The sequence below is a fragment of the Camelus bactrianus genome, chromosome 6, assembly GCF_048773025.1.
Source record: "Camelus bactrianus isolate YW-2024 breed Bactrian camel chromosome 6, ASM4877302v1, whole genome shotgun sequence".
Classification (NCBI taxonomy): domain Eukaryota; kingdom Metazoa; phylum Chordata; class Mammalia; order Artiodactyla; family Camelidae; genus Camelus; species Camelus bactrianus.
Window position 1 is genome coordinate 92,474,107 of NC_133544.1, and position 22,325 is coordinate 92,496,431.

At 49.4% G+C, this 22,325-nt stretch overlaps 1 protein-coding gene and 2 long non-coding RNA genes across 8 annotated transcripts in view; 2 read left to right on the plus strand and 1 right to left on the minus strand.

Annotated features, from left to right (window-relative positions):
* The window catches only part of LOC123616902 (uncharacterized), a 64,334-nt gene that overhangs the window by 8,681 nt on the left and 33,328 nt on the right, over nucleotides 1–22,325 (minus strand). The gene's annotated exons all lie outside the window — the stretch shown is intronic.
* PARP16 (poly(ADP-ribose) polymerase family member 16) lies at nucleotides 508–22,310 on the plus strand. Of its 6 annotated transcripts, none has more exons than XM_074366321.1 (7): nucleotides 508–692; nucleotides 1,428–1,729; nucleotides 12,305–12,442; nucleotides 14,697–14,903; nucleotides 17,683–17,854; nucleotides 19,374–19,515; nucleotides 20,843–22,310. In XM_074366321.1, exons 2-7 carry the CDS (start codon nucleotides 1,556–1,558, stop codon nucleotides 20,976–20,978), a joined length of 969 nt encoding a protein of 322 aa, XP_074222422.1. In that variant the 5' UTR covers nucleotides 508–692; nucleotides 1,428–1,555; the 3' UTR covers nucleotides 20,979–22,310. The 6 variants fall into 6 exon arrangements, with proteins under 6 accessions (XP_074222422.1, XP_074222423.1, XP_045372760.2 ...); XM_074366322.1 differs by lacking the exon at nucleotides 508–692 and adding an exon at nucleotides 803–818; XM_045516804.2 differs by lacking the exon at nucleotides 508–692 and having other exon boundaries at nucleotides 915–1,729; nucleotides 20,843–20,924; nucleotides 21,272–22,310.
* On the plus strand, nucleotides 1,738–5,625 carry LOC123616904 (uncharacterized). Its single transcript, XR_006724960.1, has 2 exons — nucleotides 1,738–4,432; nucleotides 5,088–5,625. It is a non-coding gene; the product is annotated as an uncharacterized LOC123616904 (long non-coding RNA).

Here is a 22,325-nt window from a genome sequence, read left to right on the forward strand (position 1 = left end):
GGACTCCCGGAAGCAGCCAGCCCTCATTGTCTGGCCTGGGAACCTTTGTGGGCGCTGGGCTTCTTCCAAAAGTCATACGTACAATCCAACAGCAGGGACCACTTCTCCTCTGAGGCTAGGGTCCTGCTCAGCTTGGATGCAGACGGTAGGGAAGTTCCACTCTCCGAGGATGCTGGAGTGTGGAGGTGTGGGCAGGGTACTGAGGGGCTTCTTGGTGTGGGAATTAGCAATGGCCTATGCTTAGGTTTCTATGTGACCATGAGGCCAAAATGTGGGGTTTTCTTTAATGAGGTTGTGAGTTGGAAGAGGGGATGGGATTCTAGTCCCTTCCCTCCAGCAAAGTTAGGTCAGTCTCCCCTCTGCCCTCCCCCATTACTTGTATCTCCAGCCTCCCTCCAGGGCCCCAAAGGAGGATCTTGGCACGTATTATCTGAGACGCCAGAGACTTAAGCAATGCAGAGAATGCTGAGGCTGAACGGCTGAGGAAAGGTCTTTTGGTTTTCAAAATCTCAGATTCACACCATCTGGCTGTGGGACTTTGGGCAATCATGGCAGCTCTTAGTTTCCTTGTGTGTTAAATAGCTTCTTCCGCACAGCCTATTTTGGAGGGAAGCGAGTCAAGAGGGAGGCAGTAGGTAGGAGCAATTCCCCAGGAGAGCCAAGTAGGCTCAGCCCGCGGAGCTGTGACAAAGGCAAGTCCAAGAGCGGGTCGAAAGGGCGCCTGGGTCAGCGTCTACTCGCCGCTTCCGTGAGGACGGTCCGCCGCGGCGTGGCGGATTCCGCGGGGGCCGCTCACCTTGCAGCGGGGGACCACTTGGGTGGGGACGGGCGGACACACCCTGCGCCCGGGATGGGGCGGGGGCGGGGGCGGGCGCGGGAAGGGGCGGGCCCTCGCCGCGCTGGGCGGAGTGCGAGGCCGCGCCGGGCGCGCGGCGGCGGGGAGGGCTGGTAGGCCCCGGCGCGCGGCGGGGCGCGGGAGTTCCTCCGGCGGGGAGCGCACGGCCAGCGGACGCGCACGGCTGGCAGGACGCAGGCAGCGCCGAGGGCAGCCGCGCGAGCGCCGGGGCTTCGGCGGCGCGGGCCAGAGGTGGGGCAGGAAGGCCGGCGCCGCGCCGCAGCCTCGCCCGGAGCGGGGAGGGAGCTTGGCCTGCCGTCCTCGCTGGAGGGGTGCCCCCACCCAGGCACCTACAGAGGACACGTGTCAGTACGTTGTCGTCTCATCCCGTGTCACAGCCCCTCGCCCAGGCCTGGGATTCCCCGGTCCGCCCGGCCTATTATCCCCAGGCCCAACCCTCCGCGCTGACCCGGGATCCGGGCCGGGTCCCTCTCCTCAAACGGCGCGTCTCCCTGGGCAGGGAGCGGCCCGGCGCCCGCCGAAGACATCCCCCAGCACGTTCTCACCCCTGTCATCTCGTCCCTCTGCCTAGCCCGCCCCACGCCTGGGAACCCCGGCCCCCTCTGGCCCATTGTCCCCGGGCCCAGCCCAGCGCTGACCGCAGGCTCAGCCCCATCCCCTGTCCGACGCGTCTCCCGCGGCAACGCGCCGCGACCCGGGATGCAGCCCGCGAGCTGGGCGGCGGTCAGGGAGGCGGCGGGCCGCGACGTGCTGGCCGCCGACCTCCGCTGCAGCTTCTTCGCCTCGGCCCTGCAGAGCTACAAGCGCGACTCCGTGCTGCGGCCCTTCCCCGCGTCCTATGCCCGCCACGACTGCAAGGACTTTGAGGCCCTGGTGAGTGTGCTGTCCCCCGGCGCTGTCCACGGCCACGTTCTGTCCCAGGCCATGTTGCCTGTGGAATTCGCGTTAGTGAACGTGCCAGCGCCTAGACTTGACATTCCCAGCCTGGCCTTGGGGAAGGTTTCCAGGAGCTAAGAACACTCCCGGCACCCTAATGTTGACCCTCCCAAGGGACTTGATGGCTGCCTCTTGTTAATACAAGTGACTCCCAGGGGTGAAGTGAGAAATTCAACAGTTGCACAGGCCTCCACAACGTTTTCTAGTGTGGCCAACAAGAGGATGTTGATAAGAATCAACTTATTCTGCTAAATAGGAAGTTATCTATCCCTTTGCAAATAATTCGACACCAGAAATCCCCAAAGCCAGCTGGACCTCTATCTTCAGATGAGGTAACATGTGGGCAGTACTGCTATAAATTATAACATACGGACAGTACACAAGTGAGCTGTTATTTCTCTGATGATTCAGGACGCACTTAATTTCTTGCAGAGTTCACATCAGGGTCAACATTCCAGATATCAGTTAACTTTGTAATCTAAATGGAATTACCTAGAAAAATGTAACTTAAAAGTTGATTCTGTAAGAAATACAAAATTGAAAGCCTGTAATCATTATAGTCATTAAAGTCAGAATTAGTACTCAATGACTTTCAGAGAAAACTCCAGGCCTACTTGGTTTCATTGGTGAGTTCTACCGATCACTGAGGGAGTAAGTAATTTCAGTTTTATACAAATTCTTCCAGTGTTGAAAAATAGGTTAGTGTAATCTGATACTAAATCTCATAAGGATGATAGAAGAAAAGAAAATTATAGGCCAGTGTCACTCAAGAGTATGAATATGGAAATTCTCCATAAAAAATTAGGATCCTGAATCTAGCAGTATATGAAAAGAATACTTCTTATTAATAGGTTGGGTTTATCCCAGGAATGCAAAATTAGTTCAACATTAGAAAATGTCTTAATGTTATGAACCACACTAACAGAATGTTAATCGTGTTTAGAATTAACATGTTTAGAATTATCTCTGATGAGGTGGGCAGTGTTGGGTTCCCTCTTTGCTATCACTCAGAAGGTCAAGGGACAATGGCCCAGCCTCCTGGCCCCTACCTGGTCCATTGCAGCTTAAGCAAGGGATGTGTCGAGAGCATCTGAGGCCTTGACCACAGTGCGCAGGGGTTTCAGGGACAGGGAGTAGGAGGTCGGAGAAAGAGGGAAACAGACTGACTTCCCCTGTGGTTTGTTCTGCAGGTTTAGATACTCAATTTTGTGAGTTTGTGGTATCAGAGCATTGGGGATGTAACTTCCTCCAGTTTTGTCAATGGATATTTATGGAGCGCCTGCTCTGGACCAGGTGCTAAGGATACAGAATGAAAGACTCAAGGGGAGGTTAACAGTCTGCTCAGCTATAGTAGGGAGTAAGCCCTTTATCTACAACATGGAAGCCCAGAGCAGGGACCCCAGCCCTTGGCGGTGGGCTGGAATCGGGGAGCACTGACCAGGGGTAGTTATGATGCCATGCTGAGTCCCTAGGAACATGGAGGATTTCAAGGAGCAGAGAATAGGAAACGGGTATTTCAGGAGGATGGCAGGATAGTCAGAAAACCAGGAGCTCACTGAGAAGGACAAGTCTATACTTTAGGGTGGCTTTCGTGGGGAACAGGAAGAGATGAGGACAGCCGGAGCAAGGAGGGCTGGCCATGTCCTGCTAAGATGTGTGGATTTTATCTGTGGGTTGGGGAGGGCATTGGTGATGTCCAGGGTGCATTTCTGAAAGACCCCTGTGGTGGCAAGGGTATAGAGAGGCAGTAGACAGAGGAAGAGAGATTGGGGTCAGAGGGACCAAACTCACTAGAGATGATGCCCCACCACGTGCTTTATTAATTTTTGCCAAGAAATATCCAAATGGACTAGAATGCTCAGTGTGTTCTCTTTCTGCTGGAAGGTCGTCTTGGGAAACAGAAGTCAGGTTTATTTGATGAATATGGGATAAATGCAAAAGGAGCTTTGGAATTGTTTCGATTTTTTTCATGCTTTTGAAAAATTTTGTTTTAATTACACAAGTAATATTTAAGTATATTCTTGTTACAAAAAATCCAAGTGATACGAATAAGTACCAGCGCCCCTGATAGAGCTCACCCCATCCCACATCCCTCCCCATAGGTATCAGTGCCCTCAGTTTGGGGCATACCCTTCCTCCCATACCTGTACTCCCTAAGGAGAGTGTCAGCAATCCGGGTGGCCCCGAATAGCCACCTGCTCTGTAGGGACAGGCTGTCCCGTGCACAGGGCTCATGGTGCCAGTTTTAGACAGTGCACACTTTCTCTCGGGGGCCACTGGAGAAACACAGACAGATTCTTACCACCCCATCCTGTTGCCATATTCCTTACTGGACACCGTTGTTAGGGAAACTAGCCCAGGCCGCACAGATTCTTGGCTGTCTGTAGCCATGGCTTTCAGGGGCACTTTCTGAGAAGGCGGCTCAGCGGGCAGGGCCTGGCACGGCCTCTGGGGGCATGCGCACGTTCTTAGGTAAACACACTTCAGGTTTCATTTTACCACATGTTACATGAGTTACAGAAAAGCTGCAGAGATCTTGGCATCTGAAACTGTCTCTCTGACTCAAAGGTTAACTTTTAAAAGGGAATCATATCTGGACTCAGCCTTCGGGATCATTTTGTGGTTCCCTGAAGGAGGAAGGTACGGAGCTGTTTAAAATGTTTCTCATTTTCATTTGTTGAGCTAAAAGCACTTGGAAGTAATGTAAAACAGTGTATCGTTCTCAGCCATTTAAAATTAATTTTCTCCACACTGTGAGGTGTCACAACACACCTGTAGCACATGTGTTGCAGTTTCCAAAAATCAGAGCTCTGGCTTGAAGTACTTTCTGGACTGTTGCTTTCCTGAGACTGCCCACCGCTGAACCATGCTCTGGGCTGTCACTTGACTCTGGCTTTATTCTGTCCCAGCTCCCAAAGTCCCAGATCGTCTCTCAGGTGCCATGTTTTGAGAACATTTCTTTTCTGAGTCAGCACTTCGATTTCACTCTAGGAGTTCTTTGTATTCGCAGTGTCTGGCCTGGGACCAGGTACTTTTCAGATGTTTGAGGAATCAAATTGGGTATGTGCTGATTGGCCAGGCTGAGCGTTTCTGACCTTGTTCCTTGGGACAAGGGTTGGCTGAGCTCTTATCAGGTCAGGGAATCTGTAGCATTCTGGGAATGTCCTATAGCCCTCATCTTCGGCCCCCCCAAGCTTCAGGTTGAGCTAGCCCAGTTCACATTCCTGAGTCACAACACAGAATCTTGTTACTGGTGTCACAGCTGTAAGGATTTTTTGTTTTGTTTTTCCCCTAGGACGCACCATGCCCTGGTTCTCCATTAGCTTGCAGCCCCTATCTGGGGATGGGAGGCGGGGTAGGAATGGCTCCTTTGTATTAATTCCTGCCCATGGCCACCCAGAGCATGGTTGAGGACCAGCAGCATCAGCATCACCTGGGCACTGACCTGCCAATCAAGATCTGCACGTTAACGAGGTCCCTGGGTGCTGGTGTGCAGAGTGAAACCTGAGAAGCACTGCATCTGGCCCGTCCTATTCCCACGTACTGTTTTGGGGCCGAACTGCTCTAGTTGACTTTTCCTGGTTCTGGTCTCTGGGTTGCACTGCCTAGACAAGCTGACTCCTCAGTGTCTGGGTTAAAATGTGAGTAAGCTGCTTACCTGACCCCAGGGCCTGCCTGTCCTCCCCAAGCCATCCCGTTCTTTGTACAGACAGACTCTCCTTCATCCCTCAAGATGCAGCTGGAACCTCATCTTATCCTGTGCCTCCACTTCCTTCCTCTGGGTTCCTACACAGTTTTAACAAATTTGCTCTTATAAATAATGCTCTGGTAAACATCCTTCTACCTTAATCATTGTTTACATTGCTAGTTATTTTCTTGAAATAAATTCCAAAAGGTGAAATTGCTGGCTCAAAAGCTAGTGAACCTTTCTAAGGAAGACTTTTGATGCTTATTTCCAGACTGGAAATGGAATGTTAACATTTGCTGGGGAGATCATTCTTTATAAGGGTTTCAACCTCGGCTTGCATAGAGCTTTCCTTGGGAAGCTTTGGAAGATACTGACATCTGGTCTTGACCCCGAGAGATTCTGGTTTAATTGGTCTGAGGTGGAGCCTGGGCATTGGGGGTTTTTTGTTTATTTGCAGAGCATACGTAGTTTAAAATTTTTCCTACTGATTGATTTGATCATTTTCATGGGTGCTTGGTACCCACCTGCTGGTTAGTGAGGGAATGGTAACAATCAGATTCAGTCTAGTCAATAAGGGACCTTTAGGGACATTCTTGTATCTCAATGTACAATTCTCAGTCTCTTGGATTACCTTTTTATTCTCAAAGATGGCATTTGAGGAGTGGGAGCGAAAAAGTATACAGACATAGGTATGTGATGTGACCGTCGTTGGGTATGTGACTAGAAAGATGTCTCAGCATAAGGGAGGGTGATGTGGAACCCAGGGTGGGTCAACCTCCCAGTAAAAGCTATTTTCTCCCTTCCCAGCTGTCCCAGGAATGCCGGCCTTTCCTCAGCAGGTTGGGTCGCAGTAGAGAGGGAGATCTGAATAACAGTAACAGTAATATAGTACCTTACACTTGCACAATAGCAATGGTACTTAGTACTTGCCTATTCTGAGCTTTTTTTTTCACATGTAACTCAGTTAATCTTCCTAACAACTCAGCAGTTACCATCTCCATCACCATCAGCCAATCAGTATATGTGCTGGTGGTAGACCGACCACCCTCCAGCCCCCAGGTGATGCTGGCGTGTAGTCAGGGTGGAGAATCACCCCTTTAGAGGGTTCCCATGGTGATGCTTTTTATGTAGAGGACTCTTATAAAGTAGACTCTTACTCCCATTCTATTTTAGTAAATCTGGATTTTCATACCTTAGGTTTGTGCAAAGCAAGGTAGGTGTACCTGGATGTAGCGGTGTAACTGTGCCATCCGTCTTTCCCACCGTCATCTCAGCAGCCCACCCCACTGTTCCAGGTGCCACTCTATCAGGTCCCAGAGGTTGGAGACCTTGGCTGTGCCTTTGGATCACTTCCTTCTAGCACCTCCACCCATGGCTAGTAATTACAACCTCTGGCATCTTCCTAGGCAGGAATTTTTTTCAGATGTTCTTTCCTGCTGCCAGCCCTTCTAGGACAACATTGCTTAACATCTAAACCTGAGTATCCCCACCTTTTCCTGGTGATAAGAATCACCTGTGTCAAGTTCCCTAACCAGAGATTCTTGGGCTGCTGCCCCAGGAGATTGTGATCTGGATGGTTGCAAAGTCTCCACTGGGCTGATTTGAAGCAGGGAAATTGAATTGTCTCCTTCTGAGGTCATTGGCCCTCTCTCTTCTCTGCTAGCCCCCTGCTGGTTCCCTGGCCTTGGCTTCTCAGTCACCCTAACCACCTCTTTCCTGAGACTTTCTTTCTCGAACCCCTGTGACCGCCCGGCACTGCCCACCACTCAGAACTTGCCCAGGCTCAACAGCCACTTCTGCAACTGAATGCTTCCCTACTGCTCAGAGCAGGGGCTGTGAAGTGTGGCCTGTGGGATGACTGGTTTTGTTTGCCCTCTTATCTTTTAGAAATTGGGAAATTTTAAAAAAAAAATGCAGCTTGCTGATTTCTTTTAAAAACAAAGGCTCCCCAGCCTGGGTGGAGGTTGCCCTTGGGCAGAAAGCAGCTGGAGCTAGGGGTTGGTGGCTGGGCCCTTTGCTAGGCCAGGGGTCTCCAGTTCAGCAGAGTCCTCACCACTCTTTCCTAGACAACCTCTTACTCATTTCCATCACCTCTCTGGCCTTGGGAGCATTTGAACCCCGGATGACCCTTTGGGACTGTTCACTGCGTCTTTGTGACACTCTTTCCCACTGGGAATGCTCTCTCTCTCTGCTTCTTAAACTCCCCCCGTCACTTCAGGGCCCACTCCCATCCTTGCTTCCGTAAACCCTTCCCTCTGCCTTCCCCCGAGCCCCCAGAAATGCCTGCCTTCTTCCTAAACACTTTCTCCTCAATCTGTTGATAAATGCGCTCCACTATCATGAACTGTGGCTCGTAAGTCTTGTCTAGATGGAGAGCTTTCTGTCTCCTGACGCTGCTCCGTACTGCGCATGGCATCCATCTTTCTCCCTGCCTTTGACAGGGCTTGGGCACAGCCAGTGGCTGTCCTTCTTGCGTAATTCAGGAAACATGCCCGAAGCTTCCCAAGCAGCCTCTTAAAGTTCACCTGGAATTGCTCTTTTGGGTTAAAATACGCAGTCCACTACTAAATTTCTCCACTGATTTGGTAGGAGAGCATCACAGAGAATGGACTCGAGCACAGGGGAGGAGAGACCACCTGGCTTCATGTCCCTGCCCTGCCACTGAATAGCTGTGTGCCCCTAGGCAAGGTACTTAACTCACCAAGCTTCAGTGTATCCATCTTTATTTTTATTTGGAAATTTAAAAAATTTATTGAGGTATGACTGATTTACAATATTATATAAATTTCAGGTGATTAAGTGATAACATACAGTATTTGTCTTTCTCTGTCTGACTTATTTCATCCTCCAAGTACATCCATGTTGTTTCAAATGGCCACATTTCATTTTTTATGACTGAGTAGTATTCCACAGCACGCGCACGTGTGTGTGTGTGTGTGTGTGTGTATACACACACCTGTCTTATTTATCCATTCATCTGTTGATGGGACCTAGGTTGCTTCTATATCTTGGCTATTGTAAACAACACTGCTATGAATATTGGGGTGCACGTATCCTTTCAAGTCAGTGTTTTCATTTTCTTCAGATGCATACCCAGGAGTGGTAGGTAGCTAGGTAGATGCTAGCCATTCTGACAGCTGTGAGGCGATATCTCATTGTAGTTTTGATTTGCATTTCTCTGACAATCACCTTTAAAACAGGCTGTCGTGAGGAAAATGAGACGCTGCTTGTGCAGCATTTAGCCCAGTGCCTGGCACATAAGGCCTCAGCAAATAGTGGCTGTTACTATCTCATTCCGAACTTCATGCCAGACTCCAGGCTGGCCTCTGGGGCTCTGGGATAAGTAAGATGTGGGTGGCCCTCAGGGAGTGTTTGTCCCAAGCAGATTTGAGATGGCTCCAGAGAGTCAAGTAGCAGTGTAGGATTCTGCACTGAGCACCAGGGGAGCGCAGAGGTCGTGTGTGGTCAGGGAGAGGGGAGATGGCCTTGCAGACTGAATATCATGCTGGGCAGCTGCAGAAGCACAGTGGAGGAGAGACATAGTGCATCGGGGGAGCAACGTGATGGAGCAGGTGGGAAGTTTTGTAGCCAGAGGTGCTGTTAGGCCGACGCTAGACGAGATTCTGAAGGGCTTTGTTAAGGGGAGGGTTGCTAGATAAGCAGGTAAAAAATATAGGCCACCTACTTAAATTTCCGTTTCAGAGAAGCAACAAATAATTGCTTTAGTACAAGTATGCCCTAAATATTGCATGGGTTATACTTATCTTTAAAAAATTGTTGCTTATCTGAAATTCAGATTTTTTTTTTTGAAACTCCAATATAACTGAGCAGACTATTTTATCTGGCAACCCTACTTGGGTGCCTGGACCTCAAAAAGCCCTGCTCAAATGCAGAAAGGTTTTGGTCATAAGAGGAAGAATCCTGTTAACTTTTTGTAGCAGATTAATTTTTTCAGAGTAGCTTGAAAAGTGAAATGGGACACGGGGGAGGTCAGTGGAGGGGTTAAGAGTGGGGACAAAGAGGGCAGCCCAGCAGGACACACTGGGGGCCCTGGAAGAGGCCTGGCCCCAGGGGAGCTCAGGTGAGGATTGGGCCCAGCTCAGTGTAGGGAGGGCTCTCTCCCACTTTCACAGACGGAAGCCCTGAGAGGGGCCTGGCTTGGCTGGCGGTCCCTTTGTGGGGCTCCCTGTGCCTCGGTCTGGGCTGTTGACAAAGGCTGTGGCTCACAGGTGGGATTGGAAAGCAGTGATGGAAACAGTGGTCATGGGAGAGAGAACTCTGCTCTGGCCCTGGCATCACACGTGTGGACCAGGAGTAGAAAAGAGGGTCAGGGGAGGCTGAGGTGTACCTGAGGGGACACCATTTGGAATACAACTCCAGGTACCGTTAGTGGCTCCGTGATTCCTATAGAACAGAGGCCAGAGTCCCCGAGAGGGTACAAGGCCCTTCACAGGCTGATCCCAAATCACCGTCTTGCTCCTGCTCCTCCTGGCAACCCCTCCCCCAGACTCTAGGCTCCAGCCACACCCAACTGTCTGCAGTTAATGACAACAACCATCATGGCAGTCCCACTAACTTAACACCTTCCTGTGCTCTAAGCTCTGGACTACTTTGTTTATTCTTTAATTTTTTTGAGGGAGGGGAGAGGAGGTAATTACATTTATTAATTTTTAGAGGAGGTACTGGGGATTGAACCCAGGACCTTGTGCATGCTAAGCATGCGCTCTACCGCTTGAGCTATACCCTCCCCCCTGTACTGCTTTAGTTTGATTAATCTTCACAGAGAGCCCATGAAGTGGCTATTGATATTATCCCAATTATGTGTTTGAGGAAACTGAGATAGAAGAGGTCAACTCAGCCAGGTCACACAGCTAGTAAGGGGTGGACCTGGGCCCCCTGGAAGGAGAGCCCACACAGTTAACCACCTCGCCATCCATCCACGTCCCTGTCTACACGCTGCACTTCTGTGCCCTTGTATGTCAAGCCCGGTCACAAGCACCTGCCCTGCAAAGCCTGTCCTCACCACCCCCTTTTCTCCCAGCCCCTACGCAACACGCGTCCCGCCTGGTCCCCTTAGTAGTTTGTATCCATCGTTGTTACAACAATGAGTAGTTTTAAGTCATAATTATTTACCTTTCTGCCTCCCCACTGTGTAGCAGCAACACACGTGGAGCATCTACACACCCCTGTTTTTTAATTGGATCCTCCCTGATGGCCCACAAGGCATATAGAGATAGTATTATCAGAAGTCTGAGGCTATTGGCTGAGTCTTGGAAAATACAGACAGGAATAAAGCAGCCCTGAGATATTTCTGACTTTCAGTTACAGGGTTAAGAAATAAAGCCCCTTTCCATCCCCACAGTTGGCAACAGTGAAATTTCTAGAAACATGGAAAAGAACCACTGGTATTCATGAAGTACCAACTATATCCCTAGCAAAGGTGTGTCTTGGCCAGGGAGAAATGCAAATAAGAAGAAAGGAAATAGACATGCAGCATATAGACCAGGCCCTGTGATTCTGTTACCTTCTCTAATCTTCCCGACAACCTGGAAGGAGATGGTAGGGTTCCCGTGTTAGGAGATTGAGGCTCAGCCAGGTCTAGTGCTTTGCCTAAGGAGCAGGGATTTAGACCAAGGTCTGTCCACTCTTTCCTCTACATCCAGGAAACAGGAGAATTTGAAAAACGCAAGATAGTCCTTGGTCTCCAGGAGTCCTGTCTACTCGGGGGAGAGGGTACTGAGGCTGAGTGCTTTAGGGGTCTGGAGGACAGGGGTTGCCTGGCTTGGTAGAGGTGGGGGAAGGGGCATTCCAGGGGCCAGAGTGAGCCAAGTTTGGAGGAGGTATGTTCACAGATGGCACCAGTCTGCAGTGGCGTTTTAAATGCCATGCTGCAGAGATTTAATTTCTAGCCACTTTTAATTTCTAAGCAGAAGCTCCAAATACCTTGTAAGCTATCTGTTAGTCTAGGTACCCAGTCCCTTATCAGAAGTCCTGGCACCAAATGTGTTTCAAAATTCAGACTGAAATCAGGAAGCTCTGGGACGATCACAGCTCACAGCAGGGTGTGTTGTTTCTGCTGAAATCCTTGCTGTGGTCCACAGAGAGGTCCAGGAGCTCGTCTTTGCCCCTAATAGTGACAACTCAGGTGTAAGAAGATGAGATTCACATGGGATGGAGCAGGAACTGCTCTGGTCTAATGAAGCCCCACATTCCAGGGACAGAGGCAGGTCCCTCTAGTAAGAACACCACAGATCTAGCTGCCAGGGTCCTTACAAAAAGTCACTCGGAAGCCTCAAACCATGGATCCCCCACTTACGGTTTCTTCCAGTCCAGATGTAGTTGACCATGCTGGGTCATCTTTACCATAAGCAATGTTGCCTGGTTATGTAGGTAGTTGCTTTAGTACCTTTGTCTGGTCTCAAGGGAACAGGCTAACAGGAAGTCAATTAACTCATGCTGAAGGAAAAAGGCTTTGGTAGCCCTTTGCTCACACGTGTATATACCAGGTATGTGGTAACATCTGCACCATCCCTGCAGCAAAATGTATCAGTAGTAACACAAAGTGGGATAAATAAAGATTAAACGAACCTCACATCGGTTCAGGTCAGGTTTTGTACCAATTCAGTTACAGAACAACCTTTCAGTGTTCAGAGCGTTTGGAGCTGGCCATTATTGGAAAAAGATCCTAAACTTGTGAATTTCCCTCCTAAGAAATCCCCTGAAACATGAAAGAAGTGCAAGTTGCCTGCCTCACCACTAGAGGGCACCTGGTTATTATCATTTTGTCCAGGATCCTTGCTAATGGAGGTTTTTCCTCACTCCAGCTTGCAGATGCTAGCAAGTTACCCAACCTGAACGAACTGCTTCAGTCCTCCGGAGACAAAGACAAATGGGCCTGGGACCTGGTGAGCTGGATTTTGTCCTCAAAGGTCCTGACAATTCACAGTGCAGGGAAGTCAAAGGTGAGACTTTTTGGTCTGTAGGATCACAGAGTCTGAGCACTGAAAGGCTCTGGAATATCTTTATGCAGCGGAATGATCTGGGCAGCTTGTTGAAAATGCGGATTCCTGGACCTCATCCCCAGAGATTCTGATTCTCTGTCTAGAGTGGGGCCCAGGAACTTGCACACTGGTGGTGCAAAGCCATGTTCTCCCTCGTACTAGCTGTGCAACGTTGAGCAGGTTACTGGGTGTACGTCATTACCTCAGTCTCCTCATCTGTAAAATGGGGATAATAATAGAGAATTAAATAGATTTTCTCACTTAGAACAATGACTAAGGACTCAGTGAATGTTGGGTATCACAGGCACCCCAGGTAATTCTGGTAAGGGTGGACCCTCGACCACAGCTTAAGAAACACTGACCTCATCAAGCGGTCAGGAAACAGAGAGGCAGAACCCGAAGGGGTGGAAATCCTCAGACTCTGGGTTCAAATCCCAGTCCTATCTGTTGTTATTGAGTCTTCTTCTCCCCACTTGTAAGTTGAGAACATTGACAGTTACCTCAGAAGGGAGCTGTAACAGAATATGTGTCATCCCCCCAGTACAGTTTCTGGCACAGGCCAGACATTCCATGATTTGGTTTCCCTTGCCTTGCTGGGATCTCCCAGGCACAGGCTGGGCTGACAAGGGTCAGATTGTAGGACCGGCAGATCCCTAATCTGGTGTTCTTTCCTCTAAGCAGCAGCAGGGGTTTTGACTCTACTGAACTTCACTTAATTAATCAATTTTAATCTAAGAGCATTTGATGTTATAAGTTCCTGCTAAAGACAAAAATCCTCCCTAAGTGGTATAAAATTTGGTATCTTGCTTTCTGGTGTCAGGGACACCCTCCGTCTGCACTGGATGGTAAGGTAAAGAGCTCTGGAGTGCGAGTCAGGAGACCCGTATTCAGGTCCAGGCTGGGCTGCTAACTCCTAGATGATCTCTGGGTTTTACTTTTGTCATTTGTTAAATTGAAATTTATTCATTCATTTATTCATTCTTCATGAGGGCATCAAGTGCCTACTAGATGTTGGGTGCTATATGTAAAGTAGATAAGGCAATAGCTACTTGACTTTTGATGATAGGCCAGTTAAATTCCCTTCAAATACTGAGTGTTGGGACCCAGGATTATCAGCTTTTTATTGTGCCCAAGTAAGGACAGTCTAACTTGTATCATAATTTTTAAAGGATGTTTTAATACAAAAAAAGGAGGATGGTCCTGACCTCAGACTAAAGGACAGTTCTTCCAAAGAAGGGCTCATGGTATCCTTACATCCATATAAAAGTATTTGTTAAATTGCCGTTATTTTTGTCATTTAATCACAACCCGGAGAAAACTTTACCACAGACTGGCTTTGGTCTGTGATTTACTGTTTGGAAGTCTTGGAGATGGTGTGCTCTCTACCCTGAAGAGGATTATTACCCTTTAGGAAGGAGCTTACCCTTCTGTATCAGTTAGCTTTTGCTTCATAACAAACCATCCCCCAAATCTACTGGCTTAAAACAATATTGATTGCTTCTCATGATTCTGTAGGTTGGATTGGGTGGTTCTTCTGGGTGGGGCTGGCTCACCTGGGGCTGATCCAGGGTAGCCTCCCTTACATATCTGGGATGGCTGCTGTGGTTGGGGCCTTCCTCTATGAGGCTGTCATCCTGTAGAAGGCTAGCAGGGCTTGTGAAGGGCTCCCAGCAGCCGACGAGGAAGGCCAAGCCCTTTTCAAGTCTCTGCCATGTTTACCAAGGTCCCATTAGCCAAAGGAAGTCACATGGCCAAGCCCGGATTTAAGGGGTAGAGAAATAGATTCCATCTCTTGATAGAATCTTGGTGGAATTCCACTTGCAAATTCACATTGCAGAGGGGTGAGTGGACAGGAATGGGAGGAAAAAGTTGTGGCCATTTTTGTAATTTATCATACCTTTCTACCTCTCAAAATTTTTGTCAAGATGGAATGCAGGAAATAGATGTGAAAGTGTTGGGAAAATTAGAAGTGATCTTTAGTTAGAAGGAGCAATTCACGCTTCTCAGTTAGCCTACTGGAGGGAAAAACATTAGGGAAAAGCAGTGTTGAGTTATAAGCTCTGAGCTTGTTTATAAGTTGTTTTTATTCCCAGGAAACCGTTTGTCCTCATGAGCAGGACCCACAGGAGTTAAGCCCAGGGCTTTAGGAGGCCATTTTGGCAGCACATTTTACCAGCTTCTCAAATAAAATTGTGACTTCCTGCATGTTCTCAAGTTTGAAAAGATCCAGAAGCTGACTGGTGCCCCTCACACGCCTGTCCCCGTACCGGACTTCCTGTTTGAAATCGAGTACTCTGACCCAGCCAACGCCAAATTTTATGAGACCAAAGGAGAACGAGATCTAATCTACGCCTTCCACGGGAGCCGCCTAGAAAACTTCCATTCCATCATCCACAATGGCCTGCACTGCCACCTGAACAAGGTGGGGCCCAAGTCTGCCGACTTGGGGCACAGAGCTGGTGGGGTGGGGGTGGGTGGGTTGGCCAAGGCCTCGCCACTCAAAGTGTGGTCTGCAGACCAGCAGCAGCAGCATCGCCTGAGAGCCTGTAAAAATGCAGAATCCTGGGCCCACCTGGACCTTCTGAATCAGAACCTTCAGTTTAACAAGATCTCCAGGTGATTTCTATACTGATTACCGTTTGAGAAGCATCAGTTTAAAGATGGTTCCCAGCCTTGGCCACACGTTTAGAGTCACTTGGGGAGCTATTAAAAATCCCAATGCCTGGCTGCGTCCCTGTCTGATTACATCAGAATCTCTGCCAATGGGGCCCAGGCATCAGTATGCTGTCAGAGGTCACCAGGTGATCCTAATGAGTGGCCAGCCCGTGCTCCTCAGCATGGTCCCTGGACCAGTGGCGTCTGCATCCCTGGGAGCTTGTTGGACCTGTGGCATCTCAGGCCCACGCCAGAACACCTGATCAGAAATCACACTTTAACAAGCTCCCGGGTGATTTATATGCATGTTGAAGTTTGAGAAGCACTGGCCTAGGGGGCAGTCCAATAGAGTTGGCCCCTGGAGAAATTGAGGGATGTGCCAAGGAGAGGTCCTTTTCCTCCCTCCTTGAGCTCCTTTCCTCCCTTTTTTAGGAGCCAAAACGGTGTCAACCACCCATTCTTTGCAGGCATTTATTTTGCCCCTCAGTGAAGCGTAGGAAGAAGAGTACAGACGAGCCAAAAAGACTACCTTTGCAGCTCTGCCATCCTTGGCAAATTTACTTAATCTCCCAGAGCCAGTGTCCTCATCTGTAAAACGGGACACTGTTCCCCACCTTCTGGTATCCCGAGAGGACTGAAACCGTTCATGTATGCAAAAGGCTCTTCCTGTACTTAAGTACTGAGGAAGCAGTGGCTGCTTTTAGAGGATGGAGAGGGAACTTGGCGTGGCTGGAGGGCTGAGCTTTTCCGCCAGCGGTGCCAGCCTCTGCCTCGTCTGTGGGGCTGGCTCCACCAACCGTGGACCCAGTGTGGCTGATGTAGCCCGAGGCTGGAGAGACTTTTCCGACACGACTGCAGCTAATTAGCACAGTTGGGTTTTGCTGAGGATGACGGGCTTGGTTACACTGGCTCTCAGCTTATTATTGCGGCCAGGCTACTGGAATCCAGGGGGCCTCTGCTTTACCCCAGAGCCGGCCTGGAGAAGTTGCCTGCGGATGACAGCCTTGTCACCAGACCTTCACTTCAGTGCCCGAGGGAGTTTGCTGCTTAGAAGCATCTCATCCGAGTCCTTTGGAGATGTGGATGCTCTTCTGGCCTCTGACTGGGTTTTCAGTGAGGGGCTTTACTTGAGGGAGCCTCCCTGCCAGTTGAAGCTATGAGATTGTGTTCGTTTAGAGATAACGCCAAGTTTCTCGCTGTGGTCCTCCGCTGCTTAAGGCTCTTGAGTCTAGGGAACGGTGTATACATGGCAGGCATCAGCAGAGAATGGATGTGGGGTCAGATGAGAGGACATCCGGTGTGCTTGGAAAAGATCTGTGTCAGCTTTTGAGACAGGGGGACACTGTGTAAAAAGGCCAAGCCAAAGCTTATCTCATTTCCCCTAAGCTTCACTGACCCGGCTTAGAATTGGGGAAGCCTGGTGCCACTGATTAAGACATTTCTCAGTTCCCAAGTGGAGAATGTTCAGTGAGCTTTTTGAGTCCATTCATCGTCTTAAGATACTGACACTGTGGCCCAAGGATAACAATTGAATTTCAACTTGTATCAAATTCCACCCACCGGTAGTAGCTACCTCGTGTGTCGTGTTGAGAAGGATTCTGAGTCAGTATAAGTGCCACGATTGACATTTTTATGTCGGCATCACGGTTGACTGTTGATGTCTGCCATGGGCAAAGGGTGTGTTTACTGTGCCCACTGTAGCCTCAACGTGCAGGTATTTTACCTGAGATTCTCTCGGCTGGCATGCTTCCTTGTGGAGGACACCAAGTTAGCACCTACCACCAGGGACCTGCCTCCTAGAATTTTGGACATTTGCTTGGTCAACACCAACACAAAGAGTGCAGCTTACCCTGCCCCTCATGTAGACCTGCCTTATTTGGTTCCAGTTTCTGTCTGAGAGCTTTGTTTCTTTTCCAAGTAGTGACTCAGATGACTTCTCCCACTCAGGTGCGACCCCTCCCAGTACATAAGGGCATAACTTTGCTTCTGCAAGCCCGTCTGTGTCACCATGCTTAGCACATTCATGCAGCAGGAATTACCGCCGGGCTGTGACATGAGAGCCGGTGATGGAGTGCCCGCTGTGTCACGTGCCAGGCGTTCTGCATAGTGCTTTGTGTGTGTCAACTCACCGGGCCCTCACCGGGCCCTCACCCACGACCTTGTTATCGCCACTTGTAGATACAGAAACCGAGACCCCAAGAGTTTATACAGCTGGCTACCTTGTCAGAGGCATAGGCACGATTCAAACTTGGACTCATACCTATGTTTTTCTTTCTCAGCCGCTGGAACTACTAGTTTGCCAGGTTAGTCAGCCACATCCCAGTCAGTTAACTGCTGTCAGCTTGGAATGTGTTCTGTAATAACCCTGTGACGATGTCATGTCATTATTTGACGTTATGCCTTTTGCTGGGGAAAAAAGGGGCTTGACGATTTTATGTTAACATATATATATATAAATCTGTTGAAGAAAGACCTGTGTTGTCTTGCTGCTCCAGCTCCGCGTTCATACAGCCCTTTTTCTCTTCTGTTGACCTCTGCCGTTCCAGACATCCTTGTTTGGGGAAGGGACCTACCTCACCAGTGACTTGAGCCTGGCCCTCATTTATAGCCCCCATGGCCACGGGTGGCAGCGCAGCCTCCTCGGCCCCATCCTTAGCTGCGTGGCCGTGTGCGAGGTCATTGACCATCCAGACGTCAAGTGCCAAACGAAGAAGAAGGGTGAGTGAGCATTTGGCCCAGACCCAGGCTGCCGGCCTCTGAGTGTCAGGCTCTTGCCTTTGGCCCAGCTGTTGGGTGGAGCGTGCGTTGCACACCAATGGGTGGGCTGCGTCCAAAGCAACGTAGAACAAGGCATAAGTTACTCAAGGAGTAAGTCGTCTCCTTAGGGCCTGAACACACAATGGAAAGGACATCCCTTACTACAAGGTAGTCGGGAGGGCCGGGTGAGGGTGCTGATGAGGTCCTCGGGGGCAGCTCAGAGGAAGGAGCAATCCCGGTGGGTCCAAGCGCTCTGACAAAGCATTGGGCTGGAGGAGATGAAAACGAGTATGTGAGGCCAGAGCACAAGCTCCTCGAAGACAGAAACTGGGTCTCATTCATTCTTGGGCACCTGGTGTCAGCACGGAGACATTCAACATACATTTGCTAAACTGAAGGTAAAGATGTGGGTCCACACCCCGTCCCTCCAGGCTGTCTGCTGTGTGCTGGAGCCCCCGGAGGATGTGAGGGGCATCTGAGGCCATGGGAGTAAATCCCGGGCTCTCCAGGGAGCGGATGACGAGTGGGCCGCCTCAGTCCACTCCCTGGATATGTCCCTTACGTCTTCGCCCTGTGCGACCCCCTCTTCGGCCTTTAGAGGCAGAAGAGTCACAGAACTGTGGTTCTAATCCCCAGAGCTGGCCTGTGGGTTGCACTGAGAAAAGGAGAATTGAGAAAACCGTCTGTTCCTGGCGCTAATGTAAAACAACTGGAATCCCGAGGATCGAGCCCAGGTCTGACGCCACTCTCCCAAAGCAGAGCGTGTGAACGTTCGCATTTATGATTCCTGGGAAGTGTGCTTCCAGGGTGACATTAAACATCGGGACAGAACCTCCCAGAGTCTGCTGTTATGCAGCTTTGGTCTCTTGTGGTTTTTTGTTGTTGTTTTTTGGTTCTTTTTGGTAAAGCTCATGTTATTAAAAGAAAAGGTTTTGTTTTGTTTTGTTTTGTTTTTTAAACAAGTCTTGGTACAAAGGGTGAGAGATAAGTGTTCTAAGAAGCTCAAATCCAGGATGGTTAATTTAAAATGCCTGCTAAAAGGCTCGTTTCAGACCAAGTCCTGTTTCCAGTCTCATGCTGTTTTTTTGTCATGGCCGTCAATCTGCTTCTTCCCTCTGCTTTCCCTACTCAGTTTTGTTTTGTGTTTTCTCTTGTATCCCTTATATTTTCCTGTTCCTTTTTCCCTCTTTCTGTTGTTTTTTTTTTTTTTTTTAGGGGGAGGTAATCAGGCTTATTTTTTATTTATATTTGGAGGAGGTACTGGAGATGGAACCCAGGACCTCGTGCATGCTAAGCATGTGCTCTACCACTGAGCTATACCCTTCCCCCTTTCTGTCCTATTTTTCAGTCCTGCTTCACGTACACACACGGGGCTTCTCCAACCTCAGGACCAGGAGGCTTGACCTGTTCCTGTTCAAATTTTGCTGCTTTTATTATTGAGTTTTTCCCCTGTGAAGTTGTGCTTTCTCTCCTTTTTCAGATTCCAAGGAGATAGACCGCAGGAGAGCGAGAATCAAGCACAGTGAAGGGGGCGACATCCCTCCCAAGTACTTTGTGGTCACCAACAACCAGCTCCTGCGAGTCAAGTACCTGCTGGTGTACGCACAGAAGCAGCCCAAGAGGTGAGAGGGACAGTCCCCGCGTGGGTCCAGGAGGATGACTGAAGGCTGGGCTCTTAGTTACCAGCACCCCGTCTCCCCCAGCCGTAGACGTCAGCATGTACAAAGTGTATAAAGCTCTCTGCTCTATGTGAGGGGTATGAGGTGATGAATACAGGTCGAATGAAGTGTGGTCCTGGCCCGAAGACTGTATATTCTAGTGAAGAAGAGCTTTGTTAACACAAATAACTTGAGGGACTGAATGAGGCCAAACTGGTTGCCACAAACTGTGAAGCCCCTCAGCTGCCCAGGTTTCTGAAACCCACTGACTGGGGCAGGGCAGTGCCTGGGTCTGGCTGGGATTATGTGCTGCCCAGCTCAGTCACTTCCCACAGTGGCTGTCGGACCTCCCCCTGCTCCTCTCTGGCCCTGAGATGCCTCATCGTTATCCCTAAAATGAGTGTGTTGAGCCCAACAGCAGACGAGGCCCCTCAGCTCCTAAGGACCGTGGCGGATTTGCCACCCCGTCTCAGCAGTGTGGTGCTGGGGGCTGTGGCAGGGCTCTCCAGGTTTGGGGGTCACTTTGGGATCTTGCTGCATTGTTGAGGTCGATGGTAGAGTTCCTCGTGGGGCTGAGCAGCAGGTGAGCAGGTAAGACAGGAGTGGGTTATTTTTAATTCTCTTGACTCCTCCTCATACACACCAGTGGTTTCCACGCTCCAGGATTTAATAAACCAGTAAAATCCTCCCTCTCTTAAATCTGGGAAATCTGTACACGGTTCCTGAGTTTGGGGGACATTATCCTTTGGTCTGAAATCATCTGGCTTTTTCTACTTGAAAATTCCATTCCTTTCCCACTCCTTCCTGGAGTGTCTCTTCAGTGCACACTTGGATGGCTTAGATCATCTCCCAGCGGGCTGGAGAGGATTTCCCTCGCGCAGAACGATATCTGTACATGTCTGAAAGTGAAAAGCCTTCTGCTAAATACCTTGCCATCTGCTGCCATCTGGTCAGACACCCTTAACGAGGTCATTCTTCTGGATACCAAAGCCTCGCTTAAGAAAAGATGGGTTATAAAAGGTACAAGAGGGGCTATAAAAAAAAAGATCAGGATGAGCTCATTGCATAGCTGTCTTTGTACATTTAAAAAATGTTCTGGTGAAAGGCGTGTCAGCACCAGGGCAAACAGCCCCAGACTTTTTGAGCAAAGGAGCACGCACGAAGCTTCATTTCATGGCTCACCCAGAGGATGAAATTCATCATTTCATCTCCTCTGAGCCAGGAGTTGTTGCATACACTTAAAAAAATGTTTTTCTCTTTGTGCCAACATCATTCTTTCTTCCTCCTGAAGCAGGGCTTCAAGCCAGCTCTCCTGGGTTTCCAGCCATTGGTTTACGGTCATGATATCCCTGTATCTGCTGCTGCTGCTCATAGTGAGTGTCATCAACTCCTCAGCTTTCCAACACTTTTGGAATCGTGCAAAGTGATAATCTTTCTGGGCCTGGTGTAGGGGCCACCTCAACCACGTGCCTTAGGACAGCTCGTCCCGTACCTCCCGTGTCCCACATCCAGCCAGGCTGAGCCTGGGGGCCGGTTGGGGACCACAGGACAACGTTCACATGCCATAAATGTATCAATTGCCTTTGATGATGCTCTCAGCCATGCTCTGGTCAACAGGGGCTGCTGGCCCCTCACTCTTAGGTTTTGGGGGAGATATCCTGTCTGCTCCTTCCTAAACAAGTCTTAGGGAGGTGGCTTTTTTTTTTTTTTTTTTTGCCAGGGCCAAAGGAGAAGGTCCTGCTGCATTTAAAAACAAAGTGTCCAAGCTGTCAGTGGGATGTTTACAATCGCTTCTGGCGGACGTTGGCCCTTTCTCTAATGCCTTCTGGAAGGCGGAAAATGTGTAGTGGGGACTATAAATCACTAGGCAGTTGCCTTGTTTTGACTTGAGACACCCAAGAGGAACAGTCATGTTTCTCATAAAAATTGGTGGGATCGTTTTGAATTCCTTCAGGCTTTGTATGTGAGTGCAAAACACTTTTCACAGTTTTCTCAAATCAACAAACAGCGTTCTGCTGCAGCTGTAACCCCTCCGCCCCAATCACGGATGAGAAAGGAAGGAGTCAGAGACCTGAAGAAAAAATACGAACTTAACAATGAGCAACTCAAGTCGTCTTTTTCTAAAAATTACCAACTGCTGATGACAGCTGAAACGGAACCAAATGTTTGTTTTCTGATTTTATTTTTTAATATATATAGCTATTTGACAAATTCGTCTTTGCGAGCTGAGTAAAAGGGGAAATTTCTAAACCTAGAGCACCATTTGGCCAATGTCCGTGGCCTCTTTCCTAGCTCTATTTTAGAGAAAAGGACTTGAGCTGCAGGCCTGCCTCCTGCTCTCGTTCTCACGAAGCTGCCTTGATCGCGGCCTGTCGGCCACAGTGCCACACTGCAGGCCTTCTCCTCTGGGCGGCGGCCTTTGAGATACAGGCCTCCCTTAGTGTGCCACAGATGTGTGTGGCCTGAGCCTCCCTCACAGGGGTCACAGGGCTCTGGGACTCAGCCTGGGCTTTAGATGTGCAGGAAAAGCCTCTGACTGCCCAGAGAGGGCGGTTCCACCTGCTGTATCCTCTGCCCCTCCTTCCTGCCCCGTGTCAGCCCTCACAGAGCCCTGTCTGATTTAGGGGGGAGATTTCTGTAGAGAAGGTGGAAAGTCATATTTCTGTAATTTGTAAAGTTGCGAAAAAGCCACTATCGTGGTTTTTACATTGAATATTGGAACATTTCAAAAATAATAAAGGTATTTTCCTAATTTCCAAGTTGCCTTTGTGACT

Coding starts and splice junctions, on each gene's coding strand:
- PARP16 (XM_074366321.1), top strand. CDS start 1,556: ATGCAGCCCGCGAGCTGGGCGGCGGTCAGGGAGGCGGCGGGCCGCGAC. Junction 12,443..14,696: donor ACAGTGCAGGGAAGTCAAAG/GTGAGACTTTTT, acceptor CATGTTCTCAAG/TTTGAAAAGATCCAGAAGCT. Junction 19,516..20,842: donor GCACAGAAGCAGCCCAAGAG/GTGAGAGGGACA, acceptor TTCCTCCTGAAG/CAGGGCTTCAAGCCAGCTCT.